Genomic DNA, 12,818 nt, shown 5'->3' with positions numbered 1-12,818 from the left:
TGAAATAGGGAGGGTGGGAGGGAGGCTCAGGAGGGAGGGGATATGGGGATCTATGTATGCATATGGCTGATTTACTTTGTTGTACAACAGAAACTAACACAGCATTGTGAAGCAATTGTACTCCAATAAAGATGTATTTAAAAAAATAAAAATGCACAGGGAACTCTATTCAGTACTCTATAATGACCTATATGGGAAAAGAATCTAAAAAAAGTGGATATATGTATAACTGATTCACTTTGCTGTACACCTGAAAATAACACAGCATCGTAAATCAAGTATACTCCAATAAAAATTTGAAAAAAAATTAAAAAAAATTAAAAAGAGCTACTCTAGCAAAAGGAAAGCAAATGCTGTTTCCAGGCAGTGCCTGAGAAATGTTTGTAATGTTAACCAAAGGATCTTGGTACAAGTATGTCAGTATTATTTTAGGCCTTGTCGACCTATTGCTAGTATTCTAGACAGTGTTAAATCACTCCTAAGGTTTGGGTGAGTAGGTGACATTCCTGGTCAGAGGATTTTATTGTGATATTCATACTGGACAATTGGGGAAGATCTTTTAAGATATTTCCTACTGCCCCAGTGGTGATGATGATGATTTTTTAAAATGTAGATCAAAACTTACTCAGTTTTAAGTGAATTCCGTTTCTGTGCCAAAATCTGTACTGTAGCAAGTTTGCTTTTTTAAACTTTATTATGTTCTTATTATGTGTTCATCTTAAAAATATATATTTTTTTGAATGGAAGGACAAGTGAATGGCATTAATTCCAAACACTGATACGTATGAAGAGTTGAAAAATAACAGGCTTGGAAAAAAGCCCATTAAAGGAAAAAAAGAAAAAAATAAGTGACTCTTCAATCCTAACGCTGTCTTGATGAGTAGTAAGCAGTATGGCCTGGGTGCAGATAGAGTTTCCAGATAACTCCTTCACACTTCGTGGTATTTTCTTTTATTTTGGGGTATTTTTCATATTTTGAGTTTTCCCAATGGATTAACTATGTGTATGCCTTTTTTTTTCCCTTTTGTAATCACAGTTGTCTATGTTTTTCTGATTTGTAGGAAGAGAAAAAGAAGTTTGACAAAGAGACAGAAAAGAACTATAGCCTAATTGATAAACATTTGAATTTATCAGCGAAAAAGAAAGACTCACATTTACAAGAGGTATTGTTTTTATTTTTCTGTTAACTTGTTTCTAAAATTCAGTAATCAGTGCATGTCTTTTTTAAAAAAACTGTGCTTTTCCTTTGAAAACAGTTCATCCAGGATTATTAGAGGTGGAAAAAATGACCAGGTATCACCATGAATAAAAGAGCTCTTTTGGAACAAGATGTAAAATATAGACCTCTTAGGGTGATTAATGCAGTGTGGATTCATAGTATTAAAAGTTTTGGTTCTGAGTATATTTTCACAGGAACAGTCATTTTAACCAGCATAACTGAGAACAGATATATGATTTTCAGAAATAGATTCATTAATTGGCTTTCAAGATTTCTTGAAGAAGTGAATTGAATAAGCTCCTCCCCCATTTGGCTTTTATGTGAAGGCAGCATTAATCTTAACACAGAAGATTCAGGAGTTTTCACCTTCATTGGAAAGAGAGCATCTGTTTTACTTGTGTTAACAGACTCATTTTTTTGTTTTTGGAGGGAGCTGTATGTAAGAAGAAAGGAATTTATATCTTGTCTCTCATTTTCTCTTTCTGTTTCTTAAATCCCCTGCCACCTGTTTTTCCTCACTCGCACACTTGAATGGAAACTCAGTTGTTTACAGTTTGTAACATATGCTTTCCTTAAACATAATGCTGTTTGCAGCTGTAAGGATCTTGACTCATCCCACAAAAGTGTGATTTTTTTTTCTTCCATTTGTTTATTTTTAAACACATAAGGAGTCCAGGCATGATGTGCCACTATAATATACACTTAGTGAAGTATCATCAAAATGACAACATTGTAGAATAAACCTGGGTTATGTTTACATGTCACAGATTTAGTTGCAAACTCTGTGTGTGTGTGTGTGTGTGTGTGTGTGTGTGGCGGGTTTATTTTGACATTACCTACACGTCACGTTTTCTTTTGTCTCGCTAGTACTTTTTTTTTTTTTCTTTTCTATTTTTGCGGTACGCAGCTCTCTCACTGTTGTGGCCTCTCCCGTTGCGGAGCACAGGCTCCGGACGCGCAGGCTCAGCGGCCATGGCTCACGGGCCCAGCCGCTCCGTGGCATGTGGGATCTTCCTGGACCGGGGCACGAACCCGTGTCCCCTGCATCGGCAGGCGGACTCTCAACCACTGCGCCACCAGGGAAGCCCTCGCTAGTACTTTTGACGGATGTTTAGATGGCATTTGACGTTCTGTAAAAGAGAGAGGCCCTTTTGTACCATTTGATCCTCACTCCAATACTGTGGGTAGGGCTCCATTCTCTCTTCCGTATTACGTAGGAACCCATGCACTTGTTATGTGTGCTCCCTCATCTCCTACCCTCTGTCTTTTTTGAAATGACAGCTGTTGCTCTTCGAGGCTCTCTTTATGCTAGCAGTTTTCTACCTCTCTTCTCCCCTGATCTCTGTTTTCAGGTATCCTGAAGGGATTTTCATGCGCCGGGTCACTTTCCATCTCCACCTCACTATCTAATGAGGTATCATTAGGCAAAGTCTGTAAAGTCAGTCTTGGCCCTTTCGCTCTCACCCCACATCTAGACCATCAGCCTATGTCTTCTTTAGCTTCAGAATATTCTCGGAATATGGCCAGTTCTCCTGACTCCCCACCACTGTCACCCGGCATCTCTTGCACAGATTACTGCAAAGGCCACCCTGCTTTCACCAGGGTGTCCCTACAGTTTATTTTCTGTACAACAGCGGAGTGAGCCTTCGTGTTCCTCTTCTCTAAATACTCCTAACAGCTCCCTTTAGAGGCCCTGGGCGCATCCCGCCTGCCCTCACACCCACGTGGCTGCCTTGCTCTGGCTTGGTTCCATGCTGAGGGCCTGTGCTTTGTTCATCCTTCTGCCAGATCTGCGTGCCTCACTCCTTCAAATAGTCTTCCAAATACTCTCCACTCAGACTTCTCCTTACTAGAGAAGTTTTCCAGCCATCTTATTTAGAGTGTCCCCCTTACTCTCCTTTATTTTTTTTTCATACTCTGACAGCCTTTTTTTTTTTTTTTTCGGTTCGCGGGCCTCTCACTGTTGTGGCCTCTCCCGCTGTGGAGCACAGGCTCCGGACGCGCAGGCTCAGCGGCCATGGCTCACGGGCCCAGCTGCTCCACGGCATGTGGGATCATCCTGGACCGGGGCACGAACCCGTGCCCCCTGCATCGACAGGCGGACTCTCAACCACTGCGCCACCAGGGAAGCCCTCTGACAGCCTTTTGACTCACTACATATTCTGTTGTTACATGGCTTCTTCCCATAGGATGTAAGCTCCTTGCAGGCAACAGCTGTGTTCTGTTCAGCACTCTGTCCTCAATGCCTAGAATGAGACTTGTCAGGGAATAGGCACTTAATAAATATTTACCCAATGAACAAGTGTGAAGATTGTGAGGTAGGGCTTCGATAGTTTCATCATTCCCAAAGATAATTAAACTCCAGATGGGAAATTTGAAGAGACCCTCAAGGAGAATCATTTTAGTTTCACTTAAATTACATATTCTTGGCTGTCTTGCTCTGTTTGCTCTTTACAGACATAGAGACTCCCACTTGACCTAGCTTTCCATTGCAAGCGTGAAGGCCGTAAGAAGCGGGATGCTCGTTAATGGGGAAAAGGTTAGATCTGGATTTTGGTTACTTTTGGCAGTGGCTAATGCATTGCTCATCTTCAGTAAACTGAGGTGCTCAAGAGATTAATAAAGGTTGCTGAGACTGGTACTGACCAAAGGCATAGAAACTTGTTATCTATTCTTTCCTCTTGTTTCCAATGAAAATAACAGGAGGAAATTATGGCGGACACTAGGCTGGCAATTTTAGTAATTCTATTAGTACCTTTACCTGTAGCTCTGTTTATTGGGCACAATGGCTTCTGCCTCCATCACAACGCGAAATTCTAATTAATATGTGTACTAGAACAAGAATTGGATATTCGAGAACATTCCATGACTGCTGATTTTTGAAGTATACTTTTGTTTCCTGATGCCAATTAAAAATTGGCACCTGCCACCTGTCTCTACAAGGATTAAGTCACTAGCCTAGCTCTGAGGAACTAACTGCTCCAGGGCTGTAGTCCTCGTTTTGCCCCAAATCAAACTGAACTCACAGCTCGCACGCTGTACATTTTTTTTAAGTCGGCACTGAGTCGTCACATAATTATGTTTCAGTAAATATGACCAGAGAAATAGATCCTTTGAATATCTTTGTGTGAGTGATCTACTTCTTTTATACATATTAACAGCAAGAATGGTTAGAAATGAGATGATAATCAAATTGAAATTGTATGTTTTAAAAAAATGACTTTTGCTTGGTGTAATAAAAAGTATAGTTCAAATGTGTGTTTTCCAACACCACCAAGCAACTGACTCAACTCTGACACTACCTAGAGACAGCATCAGATCCAACAGGTTAAGGGCTCAGTTGGACAAGATTGCCCCACTTCTGACTAGCAGATGCAAACTATTATCTATAGAATGGGTAAACAACAAGGTCCTACTGTATAGCACAGAGAACAATATTCGATATCCTGTAATAAACCGTAAAGGAAAAGAATGTGAAAAAGAATGTGTATGTGTGTATAACTGAATCACATTGCTGTACACCAGAAACTAACACCTTGTAAATCAACTGTAATTCAGTTAAAAAAAAAAAAATAAAAGACTACCCACTTCTGACATCAGTCCCAAGCCCTGGTTGTTACCTGTGCTTCTGACTGGCTACAAAGAAGAGGTTCCTATGACCCCTTCCTTGCTAGAGCGGCTCACAGAACTCAGAAACCTTTAGTTAAGTTTAGCAGTTTATTATAACAGATAATATAGAGGATACGGTTGAACAGCCAGATGAAGAGGTGCACAGGGCGGGGTCTGGAAGGGTCCCAAGTGCAGAAACTTCTGTCCTCATGGAACTGCGGTGCGTCACTCTCTAGGCAAGTGGATGTGTTTCCTGTTGACCTGAAATAAATAGTCTGCTAGGTATTTCTCCAGCAAAGACGGGTTTATTCGGGATCAGCAGAGAATTGCAGTTTAGGGTCTGCAACCATGGGGAACCAAGGGCAAGCTTCTGCACGGCAAGGGAAGGAGAACACTTTTGTTGAGGGGGAAAGAGAGTTGAGAGGGCTATAGTAAAGAGTCCCTGGCTTTTCTTGGGCTGGGTCCTAGGCTGGAAAGAAGAGTTGTCTTTCTTCTTGTTGGGCTCTGCGATGGTCTGAAGCCATGTGAGCTCCCCCTTCTGGTGAGTTTTCCGTTTATTAATTTTTTACATTACCAACCTGGAAGCTCATGAGCTCTTGTTCAAGAGCTGTTATAGAACTTAATTTATAGTGTTCCCCTCTTCCCAGAAATAGGTGGGTAGAGCCGAAAGTTCTACCCCTCTAATGAGTGCTATCTTGGGCCCCTACCCTAAGTCACCTCATTAGCATAAACTCAAGCGCTCTCAAAAGGGGCTCCTTACAAATGACTAGAGACACTTCTCTCGCTCAGGAAATCCCAAGGGTTTTAGGAGATTTGTGCCAGGAAGTCTGAGACAAAGACCACGTACACTTTTTCTTACATCACATATATAGTGATTGCCTTTTAGACTGAGTCAGGCTAAAGGACGGTGCTGCCAGGTATAATTTGGATGTCTGTGGCATTGTTGTAAATTACGGGTTACCGGCAGTCCCAGGGTTTCTTGTAATGGACCATGCTGCACCTGGCACAGTGGTTCTGAACACCCAGAGCATTAGGAGGCTGTGGACAGAAGCTGACCTGCCATGCCGGGGTAATTGCAGTAGCACAGCCAGGCGAGAGAATCCACTAAAATTAAATTAAAAAACCACCTTGGTAAATCTGACCCTGGTGTCATTTTCTTGAAGGACATTTCCTAGTAACAATAACATGAAGAATCCACCCTTAACCTCCCCTATCTCCATTTTATTAAATACTCAACACACGCACATTGTTTCTCCTGGGAGTTGTGTCTATTAACTGCTAGTGGCTGAACTCTCCATCTCTGGATCTTAGAGGCATTAAAAAAATCATGATTTTTATGAGTGTTAGGTAGAAATTCTCATTTTGGCTTAGTAACAAGCACTCTTATTATAGTTAAACATTACTTTAATTAAAAAAGGATATGATGCCAAAAAAATGATCACCTGTTAGATAAATACTTTTTTCCCCCAAATTAAAAACTGTTTATGGTGGTAAAATATACACAACAAAGCATGATTTTAACCAAGTTCAGGCATGCCGTTCATTCAGTGTCATTAAGTACAGTCACACTGTTGTCAATAACCACCACATTCCAGCTCCAGAGCCCTTTCAACTTGAGATACTGAAACTCTGTGCCCATTAAACACTAACTCCCCAGCCCCCTTGTGCTCCCAGCTCCCCAGCGACCACCATCCTACTTCCTGTCTCTGTGAATTTCACTGTTCCGGCTACCTTACCTAAGATAAATCATACAGCATCTGTCCTTTTGTGACTGGCTCATTTCACTTAGCATAATGTTCTCAGGGTTCATGCATGTTGTAGCAGTGCCAGAATGTCCTTGCATTCTGTGGCTGAATAACATTATCTTTGTAGACCACATTTTGTTTATGCCTTCACCTGTCGGTGGACACTTTGGTTGCTTCTACCCTTTAGCTGTTGTGAATAATGCTACTGTGAATGTGTGCAAGAATGTCTTTGAGTCCCTGCTTGCAGTTCTTGTGAGTATATACCCAGAAATGGAATTGCAGGATCATATGGTCATTCTATTTTTAAGTTTTTTTTTTTTTTTTTTTTTTTGAGAACTGCCATACTGTTTTCCATAGCAGCTGCATCATTTTACATTCCCACCAGCAGTGCACAAAGTTCCAGTTTCTCCACATCTTCACCAATACTTGTTATTTTTCTGGGGTTTTTTTTGTTTTTGTTTTTTATTTTGGTGGGGGGAGATAGGGTTTTTTGGATTATTTTCTGATATCTTTTGTTTGTTTTTTGTTTTTGATAAGTGTGAGGTGGTACCTTGTGGCTTTGATTTCTGTCTCCCTAATGACAAGTGATGTCCAGCATCTTTCTCTGTGCTTAGATATGGCCTCTTTGGAGAAATGTCCAGATAAATACTTCTGGACATAAAATTAGCTGAGTTAGGAAATACAAGATGCCTTGTAAGAACACTTCTGAGGACCAGAGGTTTCACTACTGTTCCTCTGTGGAGCCATCCCCTCTCTCAATTCCCTTCTAGTTAGACAAGAGAAGCTGGAACCTTTCTTTGGAATAGTCTCCTGACCATCTGGTGCCTGTTCCCTCCCAGGGGACAGGACATGGTGAGGACTTAGGAGGGCGACTGCCTGCAGATGGGCTTCCAGCCCAGGCCTCTCTGCAAAAGCCAAGTTCTTGAGATGGTGCCGCCACTTCCTCACCTGCTGCCCTCACTCCTGAGAGCTGTGGCGACTGGAATTTGCTCAGCCCTCCTTCCCGGGCCACTTCATTCTTAGGCGATTTGTTAATGGAAATAATGTTTATGTAGTTTGGGTTCTACATGTGCGGTTCCACCTTGGGTGTCAGTTGTCGTTGGGTAGGTTTTTCATGAAGTGCATTTTACTGTTTGATCTTCTGTCCTTCGGGGCCAGTCTCGTCGCAGAGAGCAGGGGTTTGCAAACGATGTCTGCAGAGAGTCAGTTAGTAAATATTTTAGACTTTTGAAGATCACGAGGTCCCTGTTGCAACCACTCAAGTCAGCTGTTGTACCCGCAAGTCTACATAGAAGATGCATAAAGGAGTAGTCCTGGCGCTGGTCCAGTACAGCTTCGTTCAGAATAACAGGCAGCAGGCTATATTTGGCCCATGGACTGTAGTTTTGCAGACCTCGGGCAAAGAGTTTCACTCCGAACCATCTCTAATTTGACTGGCCTCCATTATTTTAACATAGGCAGATATCCAAGTGGAACAGAACCGGCAACACTTTTACGAACTGTCTCTTGAATATGTGTGTAAGCTTCAGGAAATCCAAGAGAGGAAGAAGTTTGAGTTTGTGGAACCTGTAAGTATAAATAGCAAGTTGCTCTGCTAGTCGAATTTCGTGATATAAGAGGAATGTGTTTCTTTGAAGATCTAATTTATGGTTGCTAGAGGCTGTGGTGCATAAACACGAAGCAAGACATCATAAATTGTACACAGTGCACCCAGAGCCATGAAGTCAAAGAATCACTTCTAAATAGTGGTTCTCGGCCTTGTTTGCACAGCAGTGTGTAATGAGTATTATTCCTTTTGCTATATGGTCTCAAGGACTCTGCAATCAGGTACAACTTCTGCCATCCTAGCTGTAACTCCACCCTTAAAAAATAAAAGTCCCCATGAAAGAAATTATATTGGAATATGAGTGAGCGTGGGATATTCATGGGATAATCTTTATTCAAGTTTGTTCTAAAGCAAGTGCATCCATCCAAACCTTGGTACTTTCAGCAATTATTGGTAACCAACTATTTCTAATACAATTCACAATGCTTATGCAACCTAAGTTAAGAACCAGTGTGTGGAACATTTGAAACTATTTTGTAAGTTACTCTGACATTTCTTTTTTTTTTTTTTTTTTTTTTTTTTTGCGTTACACGGGCCTCTCACTGTTGTGGCCTTTCCTGTTGGGGAGCACAGGCTCCGGACGCGCAGGCTCAGCGGCCATGGCTCACGGGCCTAGCTGCTCCGCGGCATGTGGGATCTTCCCGGACCGGGGCACGAACCCGTGTCCCCTGCATCGGTAGGCAGACTCTCCACCTCTGCGCCACCAGGGAAGCCCTCTGACATTTCTTTATACTTATTTTAGAAACACATGATTTTTTTTTGTGCTTATATAGATGCACTCTGAGAGCTTCAGTTACTTATATGTTAACATATCTATGCCCCAGTTGGGAACTGACCCTTGCTGGCCACTTGACGTCAGAGTCCCCAGTTCCTTACCATTATGCGGTGTGACATTCTGAAGACAGTGAATCTCAGGATTTCCTTAACCCTCACCCCAAATCACTCTTACTCTAGATTTTCTCACATGTGGGGGAGAAGCAGTGCCCTCTGATCAAGGGGGGCAGGTGGAGAGTTTGTAGGAAACTCAGGGCTTAATTACTGCCCTGCCTCTGCCCCTCTCTGCTCCAGTCACTGAGCATCCTTGTCAACAAAACAGAGAGGTTACTCTGCACTGGACGCCCTTCGAAAGAGCTTTTAGCTCTTTGATCTGTATTTCACTTTCCTTTTAGGTCCTATCGACCTATAGTGATAAGGTTTCAATTATAAATGAATATAGGGATTCTCTTGACTCAAGAGGACAAATGGGTGATGTAGAATTCCATTTCTCCTACACAGCATACTGTAAAAGCTATCTAATGGCTCTGGTATTTAAGGAAAAAAATCACAAATCCTTTTATTTTTTTTATAGGGACAAATTAATGAATAATATGCAGTTAGATTTAGTTGAATTCTAGTGACTTCCTTTTAATTATTGTACTTCAATAGAATCATAATGAGATGAGGCAAAATACGTGGCTTTTTAATTTATTTTTTTCACTGAGATTTTTTTGGTGCTAATGTCGCCTTTTCTCCTTTGTTTTAGATGCTGTCATTTTTTCAGGGAATGTTTACTTTCTATCATCAAGGCCATGAACTTGCCAAAGACTTCAATCACTACAAAATGGAACTACAGATCAACATTCAGAATGTAAGAAAACGGAAGCTTTCTCCTAAAAAAGATGTTTGAGAGGTGTGGTTTTGATTTCTTTGGTGTATGAAAAGCCTTAAACCAAGACCAGGCTGATCTGTTGGGACCGAGAAACTGAGGCTACGTTGCCACCTTCTGGTCAGTTCTTGGTGTAACAAACTGTTTTCCAGGAAGGGAGGCTCCGAATTCTGCTGCAGGCGGCTCTGTTTTGTTTTGTTTTGTTTTTCAAGAATTCATTTCCTATAATTTATTTTTCTTCCCTTATTTTCAGAAAAGTCATGAAGTATGTTTTTACAATCAAAATTTCACATAATTTGCCTTATTTTTCCAGTTTTATTGAGATATAATTGACACACAACACTGTGTAAGTTTAAGGGTTACAGCTTAATGACTTCACTTATTATATTGCAAGGTGATTTCCGCATAAGTTTAGTTAATATCTATCACTTCGTGTAGTTAAAAAAATTTTTTTCCTTGTTATGATAACTTTGACTGTCTACTCTCTTAGCAACTTTGAAACAAGTCATGTGGCAGTGTGACATAGTTATTCTGCACTTTGTGCGGCAGTTCTAAGGATAACCTCTGTTGTGTAAGTCTGAGTCTGCTCTGTATGAAACAGACAAAACAGTCCTCCACTTTAAATTTAAGGCGTTTCAATTCTAATTTAACTTTCTTCTGTTACTTGTATGTCTTATTTGATATTTATTCCCAGATAGGCTAACAGTTCCAGTGGAATTTCTTTCCTGTGTTTTGTGCCTCCCTATTCACTAATGTATTGGTGTTCACAGTTGCTGTTGGCCCTTTATTGTTTTCCTAGGAAATGTATGGTTTCTGTTAGGTCTTGGATAAAGAGTTTTCTTGAGAACTGTTAAACAGTATAATGTATGTGATTTTGATCAGAAGGTGGTAGATGTTTTTCCTTTCAACGCTTTTGTTGATTTTGGAAGTGTCCTCATTGAAAAGCTATTCAAGTTATGTTTAATGTAATTTCAAACCTTGTTAAAAACACAGTGAGTGAGTTTTGGGACAGACTCTCAACCCATCCTGAAAGACATACAAGGCGAAGGATGGGGATCTCTGTGCTGTTTGCTACCTGACCTTCAACTTCTTATAATCTTAGAAATTGAGGACTAATGGTTTTTGTGTAGATTTTGTTTCTAAGTTATTTTGGTATAGTTGTTCCCTACATTTGGGAATGTAGGTAACGAAATCTCTTGTGTTTTGTAATTTATGTGTCAATTTGTATTTGAAGATTCTACATTCTGTTCAGTTAAATGACTAAAAGAGTATATTCCTCCCTACACCCTCCAAGATCAGTGATATAAGGTAACATAATTTAAAAATATGTCAAAGTGTATATGTGTAGATTAGTCCTAACTTCAAAAGTGTCTCTGTAGGTAGTAGAACATTTAGTCTAATGATACTGTGATGTATCAGAATACTTCTGTAGACAGCAGAATACAGCGTTTGTAAAAAGAACATTACATAGTTTAGAAGATTAGGTTATAATCCTGATTTTTTCTTTTTTTCCCCCTCCACTAACTGTATAACTTGTGTCTGTACCTCATCTGTCAAGGGCAGGGCTGGCCTGGATGAGAACCTTCAGGCATAACTGATTCATAATTTGTGTAAAATGAGGAGACAGGGTCCCTTATTCAAAAATGAAGAATTTCAACACAGCGATGGCAGAGCATTAGATCAAGTGCGCGACCTTCTGAGCACAGGGCTGTGGGTGACGGCACGGGCTACCTGCCCGTGAAGCCAGCCGGGCCTCAGGGTCTGGGGACACATCAGCGTCTCCTGGGGGCTCCAGAGAAACTGTGCATGCATGACTTGCTTATGTGGAAGTTCATTTATCACACCCACCCTGGGGTCAGGGGCCTATAGTTACCTTAAATACACCAAAATAATTTCAGCGAGATTCAAGATTTAAATGGGAGTGAGCAATACTCAGGCATGAACTACTGTAAGCAACACTCGAAGACAGCCTATCATTTGAAATGGCTCAGCTGGTCAATGGAATCTAACTTAGTCTATTAAGAGCCTAACACACATACTTGGTCACTTGCATTTCCCATAAAGAACTGGGCGAAGAACAAGCTACTGGGAAAAATCTTTTCCTGTGTCCTCTGGAACTTCAGGATTGTCATCAGGAAGTTGCCTGGGGTCCTCCACCTCTCAGCCTATTGTTCTGGCTCTTTCTGAGGCTGCTCGTGCAGCTCTGCAAGTAGAGGCTCTGCCTTCCGCCTCACCTTCAGTGTTGGGGACACCTGATCCGGAAGTCGCCTGTGCTCTTTACTTTTGCTTCTAGCTCATTCTTTGCCCTTCAGAAATACCAGAACCTTTGAAACACATGCCACTCATTCTGCCTCACCTGCTGTATCTCAGTATTGCTGTAATTTACTACTTTCTTGGCCATTTCTCTCATTCCCTGAGGATGTCAGCTTTTAGCATATCGAAGGGGAAGTGTTGGCTGCATAAAACTACGTATTACAAAAATCCCAGCTGTGTGTTACTTTTTTTTTTAATTGCAGTATAGTTGATTTACAGTGTTGCTAGTTTCAAGTGTACAGCAAAGTGATTCAGTTATACATACATATGTATATATTCTTTTTCAGATTCTTTTCCATTATAGGTTATTATTTTGAGTAGAGTTCCCTGTGCTACACAGTAGGTCCTTGTAGTTTATCTATTTTATATATAGTAGTGTCTATATGTTAATCCCAAACTCCTAATTTATGCCTCCCCGCCCCTCTCCCCTTTGGTAACCATAAGTCCATCTTCTACATCTGTGAGTCTATTTCTACTTTGTAAATAAGTTCATTTGTATTATTTTTTTAGATTCCACATATAAGCAATATCATATGGTATTTGTCTTTCTCTGTTTGACTTCTGTGTGTTACTTTTTATGCTATGCGTATTTATGTATTGGAAGAAATATACCGAAATGTTGAAACCAAATCTTAGAGTGAACTATCTGTGCACTATAATGGTAGAGATAATTGTGGTCAA

The 12,818-nt window shown here is 40.8% G+C and overlaps 1 protein-coding gene across 1 annotated transcript in view; it reads left to right on the top strand.

The window, feature by feature from the left end:
- Nucleotides 1–12,818, top strand: part of ARHGAP10 (Rho GTPase activating protein 10) — a 328,476-nt gene that overhangs the window by 116,423 nt on the left and 199,235 nt on the right. The window contains exons 5-7 of the mRNA XM_082838763.1: nucleotides 1,062–1,163; nucleotides 8,031–8,141; nucleotides 9,702–9,806. Of these exons, the coding sequence (XP_082694889.1) occupies nucleotides 1,062–1,163; nucleotides 8,031–8,141; nucleotides 9,702–9,806 (318 nt within the window). The remainder of the gene's footprint in view (nucleotides 1–1,061; nucleotides 1,164–8,030; nucleotides 8,142–9,701; nucleotides 9,807–12,818) is intronic.

Source organism: Leucopleurus acutus, assembly GCF_964270905.1.
Source record: "Leucopleurus acutus genome assembly, chromosome: 4".
NCBI classification, from domain to species: domain Eukaryota; kingdom Metazoa; phylum Chordata; class Mammalia; order Artiodactyla; family Delphinidae; genus Leucopleurus; species Leucopleurus acutus.
Note: the sequence above shows the minus strand (reverse complement) of the source record. Positions and strands in the feature narration are given on the sequence as shown.